This window comes from Sceloporus occidentalis, unplaced genomic scaffold (assembly GCF_023333645.1).
Source record: "Sceloporus occidentalis isolate IW3139 unplaced genomic scaffold, rSceOcc1.0.p SCAF_5, whole genome shotgun sequence".
NCBI classification, from domain to species: domain Eukaryota; kingdom Metazoa; phylum Chordata; class Lepidosauria; order Squamata; family Phrynosomatidae; genus Sceloporus; species Sceloporus occidentalis.
This window is the reverse complement of record NW_028316985.1, coordinates 40,707,113-40,732,262: the sequence shown is the minus strand read 5'-3', so window position 1 is coordinate 40,732,262 and position 25,150 is coordinate 40,707,113. Positions and strand designations below refer to the sequence as shown.

Genomic DNA, 25,150 nt, shown 5'->3' with positions numbered 1-25,150 from the left:
GTATGAGTCAGAAATGACATGAAGGCACAAAAAAAATGAGTAACCCAGGTTCAGATTGGCTCAATTTTCAGCTGTATGAAAATTATACCCCATTCTGTGGCTTGTCACCTGCCTGTCTCTTTAATTCTGATGGCGGGACCAAATTTCTAAGGTTGTCTAGCATTAAAGGCAGAATGTATGATACAGTACTGATGGGGGAATGTTTGAGTATGGAACTAGCCAAAAAAGAAAACATTGCACACGTGTTATGAGTCTTTATAGCAGAAGCCACAATTAACCTGCGCTACCACAAAATGCCTGGCCAGACTTGTTCTATGAGTATCACTGAAGGTGGGAAGGGAAGATGCAGAAACCAGAAAGGAATTATTTAAGTTCTGTGTAGAACATTGCTGTTTTACCAGTTAAATTAGTAAACCATAAATTTGGAACTGGCTTAAGAAGCGTTATTAGGGAAGCAAGTTGCGCCACCATCTGGCCAAACTACACTTAACTTTTGTGCAAAAAAGAGTGGCCTAGCTGTTTTAGCCATAAGAAACAATTCAAAATCCTTATTCGTTTACTTTGTGTACAAGCTTTTGAGATCTCCAGATCTTTTACTCAAACAATATATTTTTAGGCCTTTCTAAAAACCTGAAGTGACTTCTAAAATGACGCGATAGAAGCTAAAACTATGACAAAAATGCACCCCTACAGCCCTAGAGGGCGTTAGGGAACATTTTTGTGTGGTGGGGTCAGGTGATGGGGCAGTGCAACCCCCCCCAAGGTCTCCTAGGGGATAATGTGGTTCCCTAACCTCCCACAGTTTGCCACTCCTGTGTTATATGATGGCCACACACATAAGAGTACTTAAGAGCAGCAACAATTGAAAGTAACTTGTTCAGAAGCATGAATCAAGCCAGATATTGGTAGAGCTTAGAAATGTTACTTTGTTGGGCTACAATGCTACAACTCCGAGAATCTCTTAGGTCCTGTAAGAGAGATTCTGGTTTTTGCAACCCAAAACAAAAAACATTTTTCCTCTAAGCTCTAGGTATTGGCTTGCCACTTGTGCCATCAAGCACTTATCCCCAGCTTGCATGTGGCTACTTTTATAAGCACATTCCACTGTGCTCAAGCTGCAAAGATCCATTGACTGGAACACTTGAATCCTGCTGACAGATACAAGCAAATATTTTCTCTGTTCCTCATGGATAGAAATTTGGTAAAAGTTGCAAAGTTCCTTGATAAATGCAGCTGCTTTCCCGAGGCTTTTTAAAAACAGTACCCACATCAGTGTCTCCAAACCTCTAAGATTAAAGTAAAGGCAATTGTCTTAGCACTCAGAGCTGGGATTTTGGAACTTAAAGCTACCTGCAGGGCTCCACTACCCAGGTGTGCTTGTGTGCTTTCAGCAACAGTGTTGAATGGGGAAAAAATGACAGGGTATAGTTTCACCCATTTCTCAAGCACTGTAAATAATAAGTTGTACTGCTGAATTTCTTCAATCGTAGAAATATAGGAGCCTTTCTTGGGGGACATGCAGTCACACAGAAATAATTTCACCCTATATCACATCTTTGCTCAGCCATGGAAAGCCACTGGGTGACTTTGGGAAGTCACATCTTCTCAGCCTTAGATGAAATCAATGGCAAGCTGCATCAGAATAAATTTTGCCAAGAAATTCCTAGCATAGGGTTGACATAAACTGGAGTTCATTTGAAGGCACATAACAATACTTTACCTGGTGGTACAGCTAGCATGGCATACTGGTTTGAGTGATGGACTACAACTCTGGAGACGAGGGTTCAATTCTCCACTTGGCCATTAAAACCCCAAGGCTTAGGGTCACCATAAATTTAAATTGACCTTACTGTACACAACAACAACAGGGGGGAAGTAACATGCTGTTTCACGTACCGTTCAAACTCCATGAGATCAGGAGATGTAGGCGGTGACTGTGTAAGCCTTAGATTTATATCCTCTTCTATTGATTTCTTCTCCTGTTCCTGAACCACATACCACACTGTAGTGCCACTCTGATTGGTAACACTTGAAGGGGGTGCTACACTGGGAAGCAGAAGGAGAAACTTCATAGTTTCCTCGCTTATAATGAATGCATGATTGAAAACTTTATTCTGAGCCATTCTTTTATAATCTGCCAGGATCCTGAAACCATGCAGAAGAATTCTACACTGGCAGAAAGAAATTAACATAAAAGGAGTTCGTATGTAGAGAGACCTTGTAACACCTTTAAGACTAACTAAAGAAAGTTGGCGGCATGAGCTTTCATAAACTTAAGTCTGCTTCCTCAGATGCATTTTAAATTAAAATGCATCTGGGGAAGTAGACATAAATCTAGAATACTCATGCTGCCAACTTCTTTCTTTAGTTAGGGGCTGTACAGATTGTCCCTGGGAGCCCTCCCCCCTTTCCTGGCCAGATTGGGGCTGCGGCAACTTCACACCACAGCCCTGATCCGGCCTCTGGAGGGTATGCTCTCCAAAGGGCGCCATAGCCACAGCGGCACGGCTCTATGGCACCCCTTCAGCATTGCATCATTTGGACGTGGCACCAGAGGTACATCATGATAGCACATGCCGACTGGACTGGTGTGCGCCAAAATGGCACCATGGGGTGGAGTTAAGACAAGCGTCATCAGGACGCTGCACCCTGATTCCGACCACAGGCTGGTGCTTTCTGCCGGTCAGTATAGGGCATTTGTCTCAAAGGTGCTACAAGATCCCTCTACATACTGATTCTACAGACTAGCATGGCTATATCTTGAATAAAAGGAGTTTGAAACTGAGACTCATAACTGAGTAAATGAGCGGTATTTTAGAGTCTACTCTGCTCTACATTCATTTTCCTCAGTTGTTTCACAGCCTGGTAAACTGTCTATAAAACAAACCTCATGAGGCAGAAGTTCTTCATTCTCCTGAAGTTGTTTAGGCGCTTTAAGAGGCTGAAAGTGGATGATCTCAGAATGTTTAGATTTTCAATGTCTTACCTGTCATTGTTGAAGTATATCTTGACATATTCTTCCTTTACTTCCTCCAGGCTTGACGGGTTTCCATCTTCCAGATTTAAAACCTCTATTGCCAGCAGAAAGAACCACTATCACAAACTGGCATATTATGAGGCTTGCTCCTCAACAGGCTTACCTCAATAAAGTGATGTGGGTATGGAAAGAGACTAATAATTATCACAACAATACTAGCAACAATAGATATTACTATTACTACTCTGATTTCCCAAACTATATGGTGAAAGCAGCAAACTATAAAAGCTTGGCAAGGATTATCAAATTAAAAATTACATTTTTAAAAAATAATTTAAAAAAATAATGCAGCTCTGATTTGAGGACTACAGCTGAAGGACAGAGTATATGCTTTGCATGCATCAAGTCCAATCCCATATATTTTAATTTAGAATGACAAGGTAGCAAGTGATGTGAAAGTTCTCTACTTGAAGCCCTGAGGAGCCAATGCCTGTCAAGAGTGGATAATACAGGGTTAGATAGACAAATACTCTGAACTGGTAAATAGTAAGCAACACAAAGAGGTAATTTAGGCTGGGAGAAAGTGAAATAACCTAAGAGAACTAGTAAATTTCATGGCTGAGCTAAGATTGTAAAGCAGGTCCCCCTGGTCCAAATTTAATATTTTACTAGTATCTACACTGACAGTTATAAACTCCTTAACATAAAAGACGGTATCCCAAGAGACCAAACAGGTTGGCAGTGCCCAATGAAGACATTTTGCTCTTGGAGTCAGAGTCTAAATTCCTCTCTGCCTCTGCTCTAAATAGGACCAACATTCTAAAAAGCCTGCCTGCACAATTTAGACACCATTTTATTTATTGCTATTCTGCTACACATGAAGTGGGTTGCCTCATTCTGCTATACAGCAAAGCCAGCCCTACAAACTGCATTAGACTGCAAAGCATTCTCCCTGAAATACTAATAACCTATGGGCAAGGAATTTTCTTGTTTAGAGAAACATCCAAACACACGTGTATAGCTCTGGACTACAGTCTAGAGCAGGGGTAGGCAACCTTTTTGACCCGGGGGCTGGGTTGCTTTCCCTCAGACAACTGGGGGGCCGAAGCCTATATATATATATATATATATATATATATATATATATATATATATAACAAACCGGGACAAATGTAGGACAAAATTTACAAATGGAGGGCACTTTTTTTTTATAAAAAATGGAGGACACGCAAAAAAAATTGCTGATTTTTTAAAAAATGTTAATATAAATGCATGTTTCTGAGGCTTCTAATAGACAATTGCCCCCCCCTTGCCCGCCGCTTGCCCGCCTCCTCCTGATAGGCCAAAGGCCCCGGTGGCAATCGGCGGCAGGACCGGGCTGGGGCCGGTCCCAAGGCCTCGCCGGGCCAGATCCGGCCCGCAGGCCGCAGGTTGCCTACCCCTGGTCTAGAGCAGTGGTCTCCAAACTGTGCCCTTTAAGAGATTTTGGACTTCAGCTCCCAGAAGCCTCAGCCATGTTGGCCATTAGTCTGGGATTCTGGGAGCTGAAATCCAAAATCCCTTAAGGAGCACAGTTTGGGGACCACTGGTCTAGAGTGGCGGAGCCACAAATGGAGCACCTCATCTGTTATCTGTGAGAATCAGAGATCTATGGGATGGAATGTCAGAAGGAACAAGAAGCCTAGCAGTCTATGTAGTAGCAGTCTACCTCTTAGTAGGCCGCAAGTGCATTTTACCCTTCTGCTGCTGGCTGTATTTGACAGAAGGGGTGTACATGTTTAAACAAAGTGGCATATTCATTGTACAACTGTGAGTACATGCCACCTCCAATTGTGATATAATTCACCCTGCCTTTATCTCACTGCACATGTTACTGAAAAGGCACTGGGTAACAAGGCCTCGTTGTATCAAGTGTACAAGTAACATGAGTGCCAGTGTATGATTCATCTAATTAGACACCATTCAACAAAAATATGAACATTTAGACATGGGGATAGATCAGACTTCCGTAAGTTGGTGCCTTGAGGATACTGTGAATTTCAACTCCCAACAGCCCCAGCCAGTATGGCCAGTAGCCAGGAATTCTGGAAACTGTAATCCAAACGATCTGGAGAACACCAAAATTGAGAAGGCTATCTTAGACCCAAAGGAACAAAACAGAAGAGGCATCACACACTCAGATATACCTCCCAAAGGAAATTGTTAGAAGGAAGGATATGTTGGCTGCACAATTTGTCAGTCAAAATGGCTTAGATGGGAAGGAGAGGGCCATGATGGAAAATATCTTTTGGGTCCATGCTATGCATATCAAGGGGTGTAACAAAAGAAACACATAATTCCTATATAATATTGATGAGAAAAATGGGACTAGGTTTTACTTTAGGGTGGAACTGTATACCATCTGCACACATGAATCTACCAGAATAATAGGAATGACTGGCACAGGGAGAGATTTGCAGAGGACTGGCAGACAGGAGTCTAGGAGCTTAACTCCTCCCTTACGTGTTGATTCTCCACTACAAACAGCATTTTTAAGTTGAAATTTTCCACCAGCTGAGCGCTAACCTTATGTCTAGGAAAACAGCCTGATTTGCAGCAGCAGCAATAGCAACAGCAATTGGCATGAAAGGAATTAAGTACCCCACCTTCTACCTGTCTACCCCTGAAAATGGTGCCATGTAACTTAATGATGTTAGCACATATTAGTTTGGGAGAATTTGCTTGCTAAAATAATGCCTCATTCTATCCTGAAGTACACTGTTGTCCAGCCTGATAGTGATTCCATGGCTTCATTCTCACTTACAAATAAACCAGTTTGCGATCCAAATCAATGGATCAATTTGACAGTGGGGTGTGGTTCACACTGTATTTGCCCTGACTGCACTTAATTGTTGTAAAATAACGCACTTCTCGTTCACACTGACCAATGATTTGATTCCAAAGGGACCCTCTTCAGCAGACAATCATCTGATCAAATCATTAAAAAATTGATTCTGATCTGCATCCTGTTCACACTTGTGCTGAATTGATTTATTGCATAAGACGCAGAAAAAATGAGCGTCAAAAAGAAGCGTGTTAAATGGGTCTAGCACATGGCCTCCCTCTCCAAACTGCTCTAGCAATTTGACTCAAGTGTGAAACAGGGTCACTTAAACCAATTCAAACCAGTTTGCAAACCGGTTTAAAACGCAGTGGGAATGAGGCCACAATAACCTGAACATCTGCCTGGTTTTTCTACTAGAAACAAGGAAGAACAGGAGAACATGTTTGGGCAAGCACCACATACAGTACCTTTCATCCTCAGCAAGTTTTCCAAGGTTTGCTCCAGTTCCTGGATATAATTCTTAGCCTTACATAAAACCTGACTCTAAGTAAGAAAACAGAAAATACAGCCAATCTATACATGTTCTGTGCAGATTACCATTTCAATATAACTTACATTTCTTGACCAATCTTTTGTTTTAAATGCATCAGACTATGAAAAGGAAAGGAAGAAATCAACAAAGGGAGATAAAGTAAATGACATTTTTGTCTGGTCAGAAAAAAGGACTGTTTTACAACCTGGTTCACAGATTACTATGATCCTCCCTTTGTTCTTTAGATCATTTAAACAGTAACAAACAAAGGTGGATTCATATACTGATGTGTGTCACACGATTTTAGTAACAGTCATGTGACAGTACAGAAGTCTAAAATTCCCATAATGCGCCAGCCATAATTAACACATCCTTCTTGTCACATGCAAGCAGCATCCATGGAGAGAAAGACAAGTTTAATTTATTGCATGGTAATCTGAAAAAGTAAAGTGTTTCCATTAATCCACTTAAATTCATTTCAGGTGAGAATCCACTGATGTGAACAGAGTACTGTGTGACAGCTACAGACAGCATATTTACACAAGTTTAAACTGGTTTAAATATCCAATAATCAAAATACCTATGGATTAAAGTTATCTCAAGTTGGTACAAACTCCAGGAAGATAAACTTAGCAGATGTGCAAATGACACAAACTTTGCTCACTTTCAATTTATCCTTCGTATGATCACCCTTTGCATCGGCCTTTCAAGCCCAAGTTTGGAATGGGGTATCTGCAACCAGTAAAAAAGGAATGGGGTATCTGCAGCCAGTAAAAATACCATAGGTTGTCCTGGTCCTGTATTGCCCTAGAAACGAAACTTACTATATTGATTGAGGAATCCTCTTCTGACATGACATATACTCACTTGTACCTTCCTTGCCACATCAGTAGTAGCAGTATCGCTTATCGGCCTTTTGGCTAAGATCAAAAATAACAGTAGCAGTGCTCTGTGGACAATTGGAAGGTACTAGGTTTGGGAAAGTAGCCCTAAGTCAGATCTTCAAGCACAAAGAGATTATCCTATACCCCATCCAAAGGAGTACCATCATAAAGATACTGATAAGATTCTAGATAAGCTACTTAGTTAAGCATTCTTAACTAATCTAGAACGATGGGGATTTTACTTTCTGTACTCCTGGCTTGAAACTACCCCCACTTCAGCCTTACCAGTTAGCAGCTACTGTAAGTGACTGTAGTCTGTTCTCCTGTCGACTGGGATGCAGCAGAAGGATCTTTCCACCCCCTCCCTTGAATAATCTCTGGCACAACAGGATGCCCATTGCAATTCCTCCATACACTAGAGAGACTGTTCAGAGGAGGGGTTGAAAACATCAATCTGCTGCATCCCAATTGTCAGGAAAACAGACTTCCATCACTTGCTAACACTGATGCCTGTTAAGTCAGGAATAGGGGACTTTTACATTCCCCAAACCTTCCCTACATTATTAAATATATATGAACTGTGAATATGAGTCACTTATGAATGCATAACTCTAGATTACACATTGGTAGTGATCAATATACATTCCTATACGCAAAAAAGGAGACCCAAAAGATTACAGTAACTACAGGACCACTGTACTAACTTCTCATGCAAGCAAAGTCATGCTTAAAATTCAGCAGCAAAAACTTCTACCATTGATGGAGTGAGAAATCCCAGGGGTGCAAGCTGGATTCAAGAAAGGAAAAGACACTACAGATCACATTGCAAATACACAAAGAATAATGGAGAGCACCAGGGAATTCCAAAATAAAATCTATATCTGCTTTGTTGACTACAGCAAAGCCTTTGCATAGATCACAAAAAGGTATGGAATTACTTCAAAGAAATAGGAGTACCACTACATTTGATTGCCATGATGTGTAACCTGTACAAGAGGCTGCCGCCAGAACTGAACATCGGAAGCAGAATTATTCTCAATCAGAAAAGGTGTCAGGCAAGGCTGAATACTACCGCCCTATTTATTCAACCTGCATGCAGAAAATATTATACACAGAGCAGGCTCAGACTCAGAGGCAGAAAGAATGAAGATTGAAGGAAGAAACATCAACCTAAGGACGTACACTCAGGGGAAATTAGGTTAATGCAATGTCATACTGGGTGCAATCATGGGGTTTCAAGTTTTTGTGGGAGAGGTTATCACACATAATCAAAGACAATCCTAAATCAATTCGAACCCAATCCTGGGGCATCCAAGAGATGGGTAAATTCCAAGAAATATAGAATTTACAAATCCTGTTCCACTCCAAAGTTGCGTTCATTTCAAATTTGCCAGGTATGGAACACATGTCTCAGTTGCCCTTGGATTGCCTTCGAATCAGACTACAATTCCCAAGCTCCTTTGCTGGCTGCAATTTTCTCTCCTGTGCTCCCTGGCTGTTCTCTCTGGGAGCAAAGGGATAGGAAAAGTGAAGACGATTGTGCTGCCCCCACAAGTTAAAAGACTGGCACCAAAGTCCACCTTTCCTCCCTCCCTTCGGGCGTGGGGTGCTTTTCTCTCAGCCTCGCAAAGTTCCTCTCCGAGTTCTGGAGCAGTTTTGGGGATGAAGCAGCCCTCTCCACAGACACACTGCCTTCCTCCTCCTCTCAGCCCTTTCTGGCTCTTTCCCTTTGCAAACTTATCCTCTCCAACTGGAGATGGGGTTTGTCATTGTCATCTTCTGAAGAGGCTGAGAGAGTGTGACTTGCACCAGGTCACCCTGCTTTCTACAGTCATAGTCCAATACTCAAACCAAGTACAAGGTTGCTTTGGACTGATTTTGAATTGGTGAATTGCCTAAATAACGTGAAATAAAGGGTAATGAATGAACAAATAACATGAAACAAGGCAAAACCATGGGAACCAGAAGCAAGCCCTGCTGGAAGTGTAAAAAAGTCACAATCCGGTTGTGCCCTCACTGCGCATGTGCAGGGATGCTAATTCGAATTCTAGACTACGATGGGTACGTACTCATATGATAATTTCTTTTGCATTTGCACTGCTTTGGCTTTGGGATGGGGGCTGTGTTCTTCTGTGGTGTGATAACCATCCACATAATTGTGTTCATTTTGGCCCCACTTTGTTTTCTTTCGAAATTGAGAGACATTCTTCCCGTGTGATAACATCCGTAGATATGCAAATGATATAATACTGCTAGCAGAAACCAACAAAGACATGGAGCAATTACTGAAGGTCAAGGAGGAAAGTGCTAAACATTTAAAAAACCAAAAATAATGAACACAGGAAATCTGCAAGAATTCATCCTGAATAATGAGAACATTGAAATATCCAAAGAGTTCTCATAGCCTGGACCAAACATTTTCAAAACAGACACTGCAGTCAAGAAATTGGAAGAAAATTAGGACTGGGAAAGGCAGCTATGAAAGAACTGAACAAAATTCTAAAGTGTAAGGATATAACTCTGAACACAAAAGTGAGAATAGTCTAAGCCCATCACCATGCACAATGTGAGAGCTGGACAGTGAAGGCTGATAGAAAGATAATAAACTTATTTGAGACGTGGTGCTGGAGAAGAGTGCCGAGGATACAGTGTTCAAGAAGACAAACAAATGGGCTCCAGAACTGATCAAGCCCAAACTCTCCCTGGAAGCCAGGATGACTAAATTGAGACTGTTGTACTTTGGCCACATCATGAGAAGGCATAAATCAATGGAAAAGATAATCATTCTAGGAAAGGTAGAAGGCAGTAGAAAGAGTAGAATGACCACATGCCAGATGGCTGGACTCAATCAGAGATGCCACAGGCTTGAGCCTGCAGGACCTGAGCAGAGCAGTGGAGAATAAGGGATCTTGTAGATGTCTCATCCATGAATCCAGAACAACTCAAGAGCAGTTAACAACAAATAACAGCTGTAGGTTATACATTTGTAACTGTAATCATTAATTCCAACCATATTTAAAATCTTCGTCAGGCAAAGTTGAAACAAGCCATAAATGAGGCATCTATAAACCTATGAGATATCTATAAATCTAACAGGCAAAGTTGTCTGCCAATCTGTTCTGAAAGAAATGTTTGTACAGTACTAAGATAAACACCTCAGTATAATTTCATAAGACAAAATTAAAAGCACATCAACTATTATGAGTGAAACATACAAATTTTATCGGTATAAAAATAATGCTTAGTATTTGGTGCAGATTTATTTCTATACCTCTGATACAAAATTTTCTTGCTGAGAATATACAGTTTCTTGTAGGTTGCTGAAAAGCCCTGCTAGAGTAGCTCTCTGGCGAGCCTGAGTCAAGCGCCTTTTCCTCACTTGAGGCTTTGGGTTTTGCAGAGGTTGGCGGTTCCTAGGAGTCACTCTCACATAGGGGGTGTTGCATGCGCCAGTTGTCTCCATCAAAAACTGCAAGAGAAATGCCATTCCATTACTGAAAAAAATAACTCCATACTGTCAGTGAATTAGTGCAACAAAACAGATAGACTTCAAATGTACATGAAACCCATTGCCTCTCACTTTATTAATACCTAACAACAACAACAACAACAACAACAACAATAATAATAATAATAATTTGTATCCCGCCTCTCCCTATATTGGATGGAGGCGGGTTTAGTTATTTGTATTCACGTGTTCAAAAAATATAGGGCCAATCACAGGGAGACAAATGAGAAATCACCTTAGTGAATGTGGTGCCACTCACGATCTGTCTATACTGAAGAAAACAGAGTAATTAAGAAATGACTATGCAAAATATGTATCTCAGATTCAGCATTAATTATGTGTATATGAGTAGGCAAACGGATCTTGCAGCATCTCTGAGACTTACTGAAAGACAGAAGTTGGTAGCATAAGCTTTCACAGACTTAAGTCTACTTCCTCAGATGTGTTTGGGGGAATGGAAAGTAAAAATGAGATAGTGTGCTGTTAGAGATCCTATTAACCACCTTTGTTATGGGAAGCTTAGAGAAGTCTGGCTAGATTTGTCAGAGCTGTGTAGTATAGTCAAATGTGGTGCTAGAATAACAAAAACTGGGCCTTTGGTATCCACTGGGTTTTGGTTCCAGGACCATCCTGTGGATAGCAAAATTCATGGATGCTCAAACCCCTTTGTATACAATGGGGCAGTAAAATGGTGTCCCTTATATAAGATGGCAAAATCAAGGTTTGCTTTTTGAAATATATACAGTTGTCCCTCCATATTCGCTAGGATTAGGGGAACAAGACCCCCGTGAATATGGAAAAACTGCAAATAACAAAAACACTGTTTTTACCTGAGAGGACACCTCTCTAGGAATCTCTGGGTCCTCCAGTCAATGTCCACCATACACTAACCATAGAATGGCACTGGAGTAGCTACAAATGGTCTTTCAGCGCAACTTTTAGTTAAAGTTGACCACAGAGTTGCACTGGAAGACCTAGACAGTCCTAGAGAGAACATATTAATGAAATCCGTGAATAATCAAATCTGCAAATATCAAAGTTGCAAATATGGAGGGATGACTCTATATATATTTCCAAGCCATGGATGGTTGAATCTGTGGATGCAGATCCAATAAATAAGGAGGGCCTACGTAGTAATTCCAGTTTTGTAAAAAAATAATAATAATCACAGCCCTAAGTGGCACTTCCAATAAGAGAAAGGTGCATTTTAGGTTTGTGAACCATGATGTTATTTTAAAGGTACTGTATCACATGTTCAAAAGAAACAAATAGCCTGGTGTTGTGGACAACTCAGCACAGGTCTCTTTGTGCAAGCTTTATAAGGATGATTCATGGTGTGTACTGTATGTGTCAAAAAGACTAAATGTGGCCTCAGTCACAAGACTCAGGTATCATAGGCCTGTTACAGACTGCCAAAATAAAGCTGCTTCGGGTCTCTTTGGAGGTATGCTGTTTAAATGATGCATGCATCCTAAGAATCCGGAAGCTGCACCAAAGCTGCACTCCAGTGCTTAGGAATGGAGTGTGGCTTTGGCGCGACCTCCGGACTCTTAGGACCCGTGCATCATTTAAATAGCATACCTCCAAAGAGACCCGAAGCAGCTTTATTTTGGCAGTCTGTAACAGGCCATAGTGTTTCCTCAATTGAGTCCAGAGATAAAATGATTGGGAAAGAACTGCCTGCTGCAGTACTGTGTCAGATTGCTTTTTAAGTGACATTTGGGCTAGATACATAACAGTAACCCTGTAACATACCAATCCCAGACCACAATGTTTATCGTCCTATATCTGTATCCTCTGACAGGACAAATCTGTCTCAGACAGGTTGGCTGCTATCATATGCACTTGCAGTGGGAATCTGGCTGGATCCAGAACTTATTTCATTTCAAATAAGCATAATTAGAATTGGAGTGAGAATCTATGTGACTCCTAAGGACACTACAAGAGGCTTGTAGAAAAGGAGATCTACAGGCTTAATCTCCCTTATGCGGAAATCCGAAATACTCCTAAAAACAAAACTTGTTTCATGAGTGGCTGAAATAGTGATACCTTTGCTTTCTAATGGTTCAATGTACACAAACTGTCTTATGCACAACATTGTTAACATTATTTTATCTAAGTACATCCAGGCTACATGTATATGGTGAATATGAAACATACATAAATTTTGCGTTTAGACATGGGTCCCATTTCTAAGATATCTCATTATGTACATATAAGCAAATACAAGTACAGTTAGCCCTTGGTATCTGCTTGGGTTTGGGTCCAGGACCGCCACACCACTGATACCAAAATTCATGGATGCTCAAGTCCCATTACATACAATGACATAGTGTATTGTATATATAAAATAGCAAAATCAACGTTTGCTTTCCGGAATTTATGTTTTTGGAATAATTTTCAAGTCGTGGATGGTTAAATTCGTGGATAGAGAATATGTGGATATAGAAGGCCAACTGTTTTCCAAAATCCCAAAAATAAAAAATATCCAAAACTCTTCTGGTCCCATGAATTTTGATCAACCTGTATCATAAAATTCCTTCCCACTGTACCAAAACCAAGCTGACCACAGGAGAGAACTAGCCAGAACATGAGCCCTCATTGCTTACATCCCCTCTATTACAGTTCTTTGCAGTCACATAAAAGATTAATCCACAAAAAAATTCTGTACATAAAATGAATAACTGACTTTGAATCCTGTTAACAGGTACATTGCAGAACTAAGATCTTTTTGGGACAAAATGTTTAAAGCACCCCTCCCTTTCCATATCCCCTTTTGAAGATATCCAGTTCCCAGGACAAGAGAGCTTGTCCTGGCCGCACACTTAGAGGTGTCAGTGATACTCTCTTATGCACAATAATAAATGCAAACCATTGTGCAAATTTCAGTCTCAGGATGAAAAACAAGAGTGCTATTTCTGTGTGGAAGAACTGGATGGAAAGACTGCTGAAATGCATGCAGTAGAGTAGACTCAACTTGTGAAAATACTGGGGCTCAAAGAACAGAAGCCTTCTTTATGAACTTTTCTATTTTTTTTTTATTTTTAAAAATATCCTTTCCAGTTACCTATTTGCTGTCAATTTCAGAGACAATAATAATAATAATAATAATAATAATATATATTTCTCGCCTCTCCCTGTGGATCAAGGCGGGATTACAGCAATAAAACAATTCCATATAAAATGCAATCCTTAAAACAATGACATTACTATTAATTCATTAAAATTACGAATCATTAACTAACATTCACATTAACATTCATACAATCAGATCAGAATTGGAGTATTTAAGATCTCTTATAAAAGATCAGGTGGGTAGGCATATTTTCTCTCCCTCAGTAGTTTACATACTTTTAACATTTATTTATTTATTTATAAACCACCCTTTTCCCAATTATGGAGCCTATTTCTTTTCCTTCATTAGTTTACATACTTATTATTATTATTTATATCCCACCTTTCTCCCAATTACAGGTCACATTTCCTCTCCCTCAGTCGTGTACATACTTATTATTACTTTTAATTATTATTTTATTTATTTATATCCCGCTTTTCTCACAGTATAAGAACTCATACTATCTATCTAACTCATACTTACGGTAATGTGACATTTCTTCAGCTGAGAAGGACCCTATCGAAATAAATTACTTCCCATTAACTGAAATGGAAAGCAATTGAATTTGGTTCCGAGTGAACAAATATTTAAGAGCGGGGCTTTAAAATACACTTTGGAAATTACTCCGATTTTGGGAGAAAGGCAGGATATAAATACCCTAAACAGGGTGGCCAGGTGCCCTCCTTTTCCAGGACATGTCCTACTTTTCTATTGAGGAGGAATTCCTAAATGTCTTCCATTCTGAGAATGACTAAGAAGCATGAATTTACATTTATATTAGTAGTTTTTCACAGCTTTATTTTGTAGTGTCCTACACCATTCTTTGATGTCCTCTACGTTTGTGGTGCCTTGTCTTCCTTTGCTGTTAAGACTATCTGGTCACCCTGCTCCTAAATAAATACATCAGATCAAATCAACCAACAGCCTCTGTATGATGTGCATTTTGGCCGGCCCAATAGAAGTATCACTATTCTATAGATTGTGGATATTGTGCTTTTTGCCATAAGGCCAGCACAAGCTACCCATGGATGTGTTTTCTGGTGTGTTAACCGTCTTGTCACTTTCTCAAAGCTTTTGTGCACATTATTTTTTAAACTCCTGACTTGAAGCAAAGAAAAACTCAACAAATCAAACCTTGTTATAAAGTCCATTTTTTAAAGACCTGACTTGAAGGAAAGAAAAAATGAACAAATTGATGGTTATTTTGAAGTCCATTTTCAAAGTCCTGACTTCAAAGGGGGGGAAAACTGAACAAGCTGAAAACATTTAATTTAAAGTCCATGAAAATATCTCTGTATCCCCACCCACCCTTGCAATGTTTCTGAAAACACCCTCCACAGTCTCTCTCCCACATTCTCCATATTAATTTGGACTCCACCATGTTCTCCTCCTAAATCTGCCAGACTATTGTGTGTTTGTGTGTTGTGTAGCCTTCAAGTCCTTTCCCACTTATAACAACCCTCAGGGGAACCCTATCATGGGGTTTTCTGGGCAAGGGTCTTCAGAGGGGGTTTGCCATAGCCATCCTCTGAGGCTGAGAGAGTGTGACTCATTGCCCAAGGCTACCCTTTTGGTTTATATGAGCCAGGATTCGAACCCTGGCCTCCAGTGCCGTAGCCCAACACTCAAAGCACTAGGCCAGGCTGGCTCTCTCTGCCTCACCTTGCACCAAACTAAGTGCCAGCGAAAGAACAGCCACCCAGCCAGCCCAGGCTGCCTTCCCGCGCTCGCCCTGGCACCAACTCACCGCTCTAAGGCAGAGAGCCAATCACAAGGCAGCAGCAGGAGGAGGCGACCAATAGGAACGCTCTGGCGCTGAGCGAGAGGTTCTGAAGAAAGAGAACTGGCAATAAAAAACGCGGGAAAGTGGGATTTGAGGCAGGAAAGATTTGATGGTGCTTTTCCCGCCAAAACCTCGAGACAGAACCGTGACTAGGGCTAGTGTCACCTCAGGGAGGGTTACCAGGCGTCCTCCTTTTCCAGGACGTGTCCTCCATTTCAGCCTTCTGTCCAGGAGGAATTCCAAAACGTCCTCCCATTTTGAGCATGACTAAGAAGCATGAATTTACATTTATGTGAGTGGTTTTCAGCTTTTTCTTGAATGTCTTCCATTCTGAGCATAAGAAGCATTAATTTACAGTCATATTAGTGTTTTTTGGCTCAGGGTGACCAGGCGTCCTCCTTTGCCCAGGACATGTCCTCCATTTCAGCCTTCTGTCCTGGGGGTATTCCCAAATGTCCTCCCATTTGGAGCATGACTAAGAAGCATGAATGTACATTATATTAGTGTTTTTTTGGCTCAGGGTGACCAAGCGTCCTCCTTTTCCCAGGACATGTCCTCCATTTCAGCTTTCTGTCCTGGGGCAAATCCAAAATGTCCTCCCATTTTGAGCTTGACTGAGAAGCATGAATTTACATTATACATGTATTGGTGTTTTTTTGGCTCAGGGTGACCAAGCGTCCTCCTTTTCCAGGTCATGCCCTCCATTTCAGCCTTCTGTCCAGGAGGAATTCCAAAATGTCCTCCCGTTTTGAGCGTGACTAAGAAGCATGAATTTACACTTATATGAGTTTTTTGGCTTTAATTATGTAATGTCGCTACCTACATTTTTCTCTAACAGCCTACATTTTGTGGTGCCTTCTCCTCCTTTGTGGTTTGGACATCTGGTCACCCTGCACCCAGAGGGGTAATTCACAATGTTACCTCATTCATCTCCTCTCATACCACATCATACAGATTCCTTAGTAACGCTTCTTCTACTCGTTGTTGTGTGCGCCTTCAAGTTGTTTCTAACTGGTAGCGACCCTAAGGTGAACCTATCATAGGGTTTAATTGGCAAGTTTCTTCAGAAGGGGTTTGCTGTGGCCATTCTCTGAGGCTGAGAGAGTGTGACCTAAAATACCCAGTGGGTTTCCATGGCCAAGCCAGGATTGAAACCATGGTCTCCAGAGTCATAGTCCAATGCTCACTACACAACAATGGCTCTCTCTTGTATTGTTTTTACTCATAAACTGCAATTCCTGTGTAGTACTGAATGCAATGGCAATAGCAGTGACATAAACCACTATCAAAATTTTAAAAATTATACCTTTAAATTACAATATCATATGTACAGTATGAATGTATTTACATGTACAGTGGGCCCTTGGTATCCTCTGGGGTTTGCTTCCAGGATGCCTGCCAAAATCCATGCATGCTCAAGTCTCATTGTAGTATACAACAGCATAGCAAAACAGTGTCTTCCTATATAAAATGGCAAAATCAAAATTTGCTTTTTGGAATTTGTATTTTTCTTGAATATTTTCAAACCGTGGATGCTTAAATCCATGGAGAAAGAATCCATAGGCACTGAGGGCCAACTGTACATTTAGCTTACACATTGTAAACATAAGTGTGCTTACACACTTATCAGTGCACTTAAGCACTCCCTAAGCGATATAGAAATGTACTTGCTATTGCTATTTAGTGTCATCCAGCGCAATCTGCACCCCTTTCATGATGCCTCTGCCTTGGGACACTATTTAGACAGACCTTGCATGGAGATGGAAGGAGAAAGCAGGCTCTGAGATGATGAAGAGGAAGAAACTGAGCAATGGAGTGTGTGTGTGGTGGGAGACTGAGGCTCTGAAGGGGAATAGCCCTTACTTGGGGTACATCTACATCGTAGAATTAATGCCGTTTGACGCCACTTTGACTGCCATGACCCCATCCTACAGAATTGCAGGATTTGTAATTTGGTGAGGCACCAGCATTCTTAGGCAGAGAAAGCTAAAAGCCTTGTAACTCTACAAATCTGAGGATTTCATAGGATGGAGCTGCAGCACTTAAAGTGGTGTCAATCTGCATTATTTCTAGGGTAGACACACCCCTGTTTATCATTTTCACATCACCGGGGCTTTAAGCTTTAGAGGGGCTTTAAGCCAGGGGTGCAGCCCTTTGAATGTTCCTGGACTGCAAACCCCATCAGCCCTGGCCATTATAGCCCATAGTAGCTTGTGTATGGTCTCATTATTTCCACCCCTGTTTTAAGTCACACTACACTCTTATAGAAATCCACCAAACAATGATACCTTTATTGGCCAAGTGAAATGCACAATATACATGTTGCAAGCTTTCAAAGCTCCACAGGCTTCTCCATCTGGCAAGGTGTTACAAACCAAACAGGAGAAAAAATGGAGATGTTAGTAAGATGCCTTCATTTTGTTCTTTCTGCCCTTAGTTAAGATGGTATGAGGAGGGTAAATTTTGCAGGACGGCTCCTCTTCCTTCTGGCCATGTGGGAATTGGGAGTTTTTCAGAGTCTAGGAAATTTAAAGTCCATTTGTGTATCAACAGGTCTCTTCTCTTGCAGTCCCGCGCGCGACTGTGCGCCACTCTCCCCACCTGGCGCACTGGCGTAGCCTAGAGAGCAGCTCTTTAAAACATCTGCTACTCAGAGCTATTATATACCAAGTGAGCCCACTTGGTATATATACCCTCAGGAAGCCTTACTTTTCAGGTTACAGTGAGCAAAGAAAAAAAGGCCATAAATCGTTTATGTTTCACTGGGAGTTTAATTGCCTCATCTTTTAAATGTAAACCGCGTCAGTATTGTTGTAATTCTTTATCACAGGATCGTTTTTGAGGCCCTAAACCCCTTTACTTGTAATATGCAAATTTATCCCGAAGCTGACCAATGGGAAAGAAGCAATCAGGCCTCCTCCGCTTGGGTTGGTTTTCAATGGCTTGGTAAAGGAAGAGCTTTTGCCTTGCTTGTAAATAGGAAGCGCTTTGGGGTAGCAAAGGCTGCAGAAATAATTTGACTCCCCCCTTAAACATCCATGGCTCAGTGCTATAGGATTCTGGGAAGTGTAGTTTCTTGTGGCACCAGAGCTCTTTTGACAAAAGGAGCCTGAATAATCCACAGAGGAGGCGTTGCCTGGGGGCTGCGGTGGAAGAGAGGAGGCTGCTCTGGATGGTCCTGGCACTTCCCTTGGCTCCCTCCCTCCCTCCGCCTCCGCCTCCTCCTCCTCTCGGAGCAGCCCCACAGCCAAGCTCAGTCACACTCCCAGGCTTTTCTCTCCCTCCCCCCCCCTGCACTTTGAGAGCCCTTTAACTGCCAAAGCTCAATGCTCTGGAATTCTGGTGTCTGAGGCATTTGGCCTTCTCTGTCAGAGAGCTCTGGTGCCACAATAGACTACAATTCCCAGGATTCCCCAGCACTGAGCAGTCTCAAACTGGATTCTTTCCTCAGTGTGGATGCAGCTTTGGTGAGGAACTCTGGGCATTTCAGTCCAGCATTGTTTTATTTCTGCAGTGCATTTTGGATTAGAGACAAGGTGACCAGGCATCCTCCTCCTTTTCCAGGACATGTCCTCCATTTGGATCATGGCTAAGAAGCATGGATTTATAATTACATGGGTGTTTTTAGCTTTTATTTTTGGCCATGTCCTACATTTTTTTGCTTGGATGCCCTACATTTTGGGGTGAGGGCATTGGTCACCTTGGTCAGATAGCTTTCCAGGGGTTTAACTGCCATTCTGCTGTGGTGCTGGAACAGACCACCATTCCCAGAATTCCATAGCATTCAGCTGAGGCAGTTAAAGTGGTCTCAAACCAGATGATTTCTCCAGTGTAGATGCAGCCCAAGCCTTTTGCCTCTCTTATGCCTGAGATTTCAAAGCCCAGCCTTGGCACCACAACAAACTACAAATCCCAGGATTCCATAGGATGGAGTGATGAGAGTGAAAGCAGTGTGCAGCAGCCTAAGTTTGCTTAATGCAGTTCTTAACATGGTGCACCTCTTGCCTACAGAGTCTCCCAGGCCCCAGCGGGGCCCTAGAGTCCTCCAAGGCCTCGCTGGGGCTTGGGAGAGGCTGTCTCCCAGGCCCAGTGAGGCCTTGGAGAAGGTTTAAAAATGTAGGACCTTTTTTTTGGTTAATTTCCTGGCCAAGAAATTTTTAAAAAAATGTCCTACATTTTAAGCCTTGTCCTACATTTTTTTCCCAGTTTTGAGGTCCCCCGGGATGGCAACCCTAGGGCTGGAGAACCATGGAACTGAGCCAACAATGGCAGATCTGCATAGCCCCGAGGTCATAGTAGGTGGGCAGCATGAGACATAAGGTTCCAGAAGGCCTAGGCAGTTGGCTTCTGGCAGCCCTAGGGCAGAGACGTGGCTGACCTTCGTGTGTTTTTGGTCTTCGCTTTCATTTCGTTGCTCTTTGGAGGAACTCTTGCTACATACTACCTGTGGTTCCAGCCATGGGCTCTGAGACTGAGAATTGGCTGCTTGGGTGCCTTGCACGTGTTCACTGTCATTTTTCTTCGTCTCGCTCGGCTATACTGCCTATACCGCCACCACCAATACGTATATGTGGCACACCACCTAGTGAGGCAGGTGAGTAATAGCTGGCGTCTCCCATCTCCATTTTTGGAGACTGGAAAGGTCAGCACTTTAGGGAAATGTAGTTTTCTTTTCAGTCCTTTGAGGCAGTAAATTTGGTGGGGGAGAGAATGGAAAGAAAAAGGAGAAGAAATGGGGGGGGGGGGCAGAACCTCCCCATCCTTTCAGAGTTCTTTTGCTGTTTGCTTTGTGACATATAGTGAAATTCAGAAATTTAATTCTTTGGGATTCAAATTGTTAATTTGTGATGTGCCTCAATGGGGAATCCCAAACCCTGATTTCCTTTAACTGAAGGATTTGGTGATCTTCTAAAAGAAATCCAAACCTTGCCAAAACTTCTGTTTGCGACACCATCAACTTTTAAAATATATTGATAGTAATTTACTTGTATAAATTGTATGAGGCCTTGTTGTCATTAGCTGTATGCTTTTGTATATTCCATTGCTCTACCCTTCTAGCTGGGAAATACTTGTAGCACTTTGTTTTAAAAAAAAAAAATACTGTAGGTAGCTGTGAACTTGTAAGACCTGAGGAGAGCTGTTGATAGCAAGGTAACTTGGAGGTCTGTCATTCATAGAGTTATTGTAAGTTGAAGTCCATTTGACAGCAGTTAACAACAATAACAACAGCAAAGCCATATTAGTTGCTTCACTATAAAAACAAAGGAACTAAAAGGTAGGTGATTTTTTTGGACCCTTAATAATAAGTGATTTATTTTAGTATGAAATGTTGTGAGGTAATATCAATTTCTTCTCTATATTTTAATCCATGAAAGATCCTGCTGAAATAAATACATTTATTATTCTTAAAGACGCAACAAGACATGTCCCCCTTCTTCCTTTTTTATACTTATACACATGTCAGTGAACGAACATGGCAGACATCAATATGCATCGGCTTTATTATAAACGCTTGATTTTGAAAGCATAAATACTTTTCTCACCAGTCTATCTTAGGGACTGTCAATCCCCATATAAAGTTGGGTATTAAAGTTTTCAGGTACTCTTCTCTGAATGCTTTTCCTTTATGAAGTGAGTTTAGAAGCTAGTAGCAGAAAGCATTTTGAATCATGGTATCCTGTTTCTGGAATACTCTGACCTAGTCCCGGAGGCGGAACAAAGGCCGGGGTTGGGGGAGAACCGGACCAGGGCAGGCAGGGGAGCCCCAAAAGCGGAATTGTGCCGGGAGCCGCCAGGATATGGCATCCCTAAACAAAGCACAAATGCTACTCCTTTTCATATGTTGCTGTGTGCCTTCAAAACCTATGGAGACCCTAAGGCAAACCTATCACATTTTTTTCTGGAGATGAGAGTTTGTAATAAGAATCGGTTTCCATGGCCAAGCAGGGAATAGACCCCTGATCTCCAGAGCTAAAGAATAAATTCTATTGTGCTTTCTGGGATTTCCTACCAGGCAAACATGCACAGGATCAGAAGACAGTGTATTTCATGCTGTGCTACATACAACTGATTTCATCAGGATTTAAGCATGTTTAGGCTAAAGCATGGCATAGTGATTTGAATGTTGGACTATGACTCTGGAGACCAGGGTTCAGTTCCGCACTTGGCCATGAAACTGACTGGGTGATCTTGGGCAAGTCACATGCTCTGAGCCTCAGGGGAAAGCAATGAGAAAACCTCCTCTGAACAAATCTTGCCAAGAAAACACCATGATAGCTTTACCTCAGGGCCACCATAAATTGGAAACGACTCGAAACCACACAACAACAAGAAGGCTAAAATCCAAACCACTGGTAAACCCATTGGATTCTGCATCTTCCAGTTTCAAATGTCTGGTCAGGGATTCTTTACTTTTTGTCTTTTATTTTCTCTCGAGTAGCCGACTCATAGATCACAGATTCACCCCCGCGTTCCGATCCAAGGTGGCCCGGTCAATATCATTCAGCAGGCCCATGCACAACGAATGGACTTCATGCCGCAACAACTCAGTGGCCATATCCTCCAAGTCCAGGATCAACAGTGTGCCCAGAGGAACATTGGCATAAGAGAGTTGCGTCTGTCAAGGAAGAGCCGTGAAAGGAACATCACAGTCCACAACATGGCTGAAGAGGGAATGAGGACACCCCCCCTACGTCGGAGTGCACGAATTAGGGCCCAGAAGGAAGCTCAGGAGAGGGTACAAGTACTTCAGGCTCCCCGCAGAAGCGCTCGTATTCAAGCCATGAAGGAACATCAGCACTATGACAGTACAGTGTGAAAGGGCCTGGATCAGATGGAGATCTTACACAGCCTGGAAAGCCACTCAAGACCTTGAGGCTTCCAGAGTGGGAGAAGTTTGAAACATCTTCACTTTTCTGCATTTGAAGTCTTGATTTATTCCTGCAATGGTTTGACTCTACCAAAAAGCAGGAGGACCTGAACCTGATCCAGAAATGTTCATTTTGTCACTGGCAAGTTCTTACCCAGGCCTCAAATCACCACAACCTCAACATTTCCATTATCTTCCCACAAATGATAATATTTAGAATATATTTATACATTTATTTATTAAGTGAAACTCTGGCCTCAAATTACCATGCATTTTGCTATTTCGCTAGCTGCTGCTGTTATTATACCATTGTATTATTGTGCGTTCTTCTTTTTTGGACTATTAGCCCCTTTGCAATTTTGTAAAACGATGGATTATAAACATAAATTAAATTTTGAAATCGTATTTTGCTAGTTATCGTATCACTATGCACTCACATATGTGCATGTGTACAGAGATTATTTCCAGAAATACATTTGGGAGCGAGGGGAAAATCTGTTAGTGAGTGACAGATAATTTCCATACATGTTATTAGGAATGCTGAGAGTTACCCACCCACCCACCTTTGGTGCATGTGTGCCTATGTGTATTGTGAAGTACCATATAATATGAATAGAAAACAATAGCAAGATATCTGCAGATTTAGCACACATGTGCAAATTCACTCCACGTGCTGAACAGATTGATGATAAATAAACATGCATAGATACCATAATGTGATACTGTCACCACATTTGGGAGAAACCAATGTTGTAACAAAAGTCTGCTTTACAGATGTAGTAATATACAGCATAAAACCGACGGTTTGAAGGGAAAGAAGCAAATCCTTTGTTATAAACATATATAATGCTATGCTTCAAAAACATACATTAATCGTTCTTAGTCCATTAAAAAAAGCTCTTGCAGGCATTATTATTTATACCTAAGGATTTTCAGTTATTTTACATGTGCAATATAATTATGAATCCTGGATAGTTACTTTTAAAATATATATGTACAGAATTACGTTCAGGTAATGAAATACTTAAGACAACACTTGAGCGGCACAAAGTCCTATTAACAGAAAAGGATCGTGAATTAATACGCAAAGTACAAGCTGCAAAAGAAGAAGAATTCCAGAAACTTGCCTTGTTACAGGAGGAAAAGTAAGTACATTCTTTCCCTTCTTGCTCAGAAATCATAGAATTCTAAGACAATGGTCCAAAACACACTGCAGAAATAATCCAGTTTGAGACCTCTTTAACTGCCCTGGTTCAGTGCTGGAAAATCTGGGGAACTGTAGTTTATTTTGACACCAGATCTCTCTGACAGAAAAGGTTAAATGTCCTGTAAAACTACAGTTCCCAGAATTCCCTAGCATTGAGCCAGGGCAGTTAAAGTGGTCACAAACTAAATTATTTCTGCAGTGTGTTTTGGATCTATGTCACCCAAGCTGATCAGGTGCTCTTTTAGTACAGGAGAAAGATAACGTCAGCCTTCTTTATCCACACATTCTCCATCCATGGATTCAACCAACAATGATTTGAAAATATTCACACACACACACACCCCCCCCCCAATTTTATGTAAGAGACGCCATATTACTATGCCTTTATGTATAGTGGGACTTGAGTATCAATGGATTTTACACACAACTCATATTGTGCAAAGGGTCCCAGAACAGATCTCTCACATAATACATGGGCCACCTGTACTGTGACGTCCATAGAACTTTACTTTCAGATTCACTTTATATGCAGTGGAAGATTAATGGATTTTAGCACATGCTTCATCTGTCCTATAAATTCTGTTATAAGTTAATGACAGTTACCTTATCAGAACTTCACCGAGGTGTCCCGACAGTGCACCATCAATGTACTCTTCTGTATTTGCAAGCTTTAAAAGAATTAATACAAATGAATAAGGGAGAGATAAGACCTTACAACAACAGAATTTTTGGTATAAGAGTTCCTTAAAATCTTAATATAAAGTCACACATCATGTTGTCCTTTAGTCGAAGTGTGAAAACACACTTGAAAATAGCTATTTTTATTCTAAAATCTCTCTGCAGATGTATGACGAAGATGTCAACTTTTTAAAGAAAACTAGTGCTGGCTCTCCTTATGGCTGACAACAGAACACATTAAAATAACTGTAATAAAAGTTATAGTCACCAAAATTTGTCTCTAATAAAAAATGAAAGACTTTGCTAACTGATCCTAATAGTGCAAACTATGCAACCATTCAAAGGTTCATAACTTTTTCAGCCTAAAGGGCTGCTGCATCTTATCTCTGTCAGGGGCCACCACATATGCATGTGTGTAACCCCCATCGCCATGAGGTTTACATCTCCCTTCCTTGCCTATTGAGCTCTACAGATTGCTAGCAGAGGTGACAATGAAAGTCTATCCATCCCACAGTGTTTTCCATTGAAATTATTTGCTTGCCTGCGATCAGCAGTAAAAAACAAGTCTTGGAAGTGGATTTGCTGTGGGTTGCGAAAGATTTTTACTTCTCCCACCAGCACTGCCCAACCACTGCTGAGAGCAGCAGCAAAACAACATTTGCCACCTAACCCTTGTCTGATCATCTGGATTGCAGTTATAGGGGAGGGATGGCATCCTTCCTAGTTTTGCAAACTGCACCAAGAACAGCCAAGGATCTCAGGTTGTGCACCAGT

The 25,150-nt window shown here is 41.4% G+C and overlaps 1 protein-coding gene across 6 annotated transcripts in view; it reads right to left on the bottom strand.

Moving 5' to 3' along the window:
- The window catches only part of STRA8 (stimulated by retinoic acid 8), a 39,703-nt gene that overhangs the window by 13,451 nt on the left and 1,102 nt on the right, over positions 1-25,150 (bottom strand). Inside the window, exons 2-6 of one of the 6 annotated variants that reach the window (XM_089523839.1) lie at positions 24,302-24,366; positions 10,489-10,686; positions 6,269-6,344; positions 2,987-3,071; positions 1,897-2,046 (exon numbers count right to left, since the gene is read on the bottom strand). In XM_089523839.1, coding sequence (XP_089379965.1) covers positions 1,897-2,046; positions 2,987-3,071; positions 6,269-6,344; positions 10,489-10,680 — 503 coding nt within the window. In that variant the 5' untranslated portion in view covers positions 10,681-10,686; positions 24,302-24,366. Of the gene's footprint in view, positions 1-1,896; positions 2,047-2,986; positions 3,072-6,268; positions 6,345-10,488; positions 10,687-14,323; positions 14,377-14,610; positions 14,636-15,502; positions 15,578-16,544; positions 16,593-24,301; positions 24,367-25,150 lie in introns of those variants that run through there. The other 5 variants (XM_089523836.1, XM_089523835.1, XM_089523837.1 and 2 more) reach the window with 5 other exon arrangements.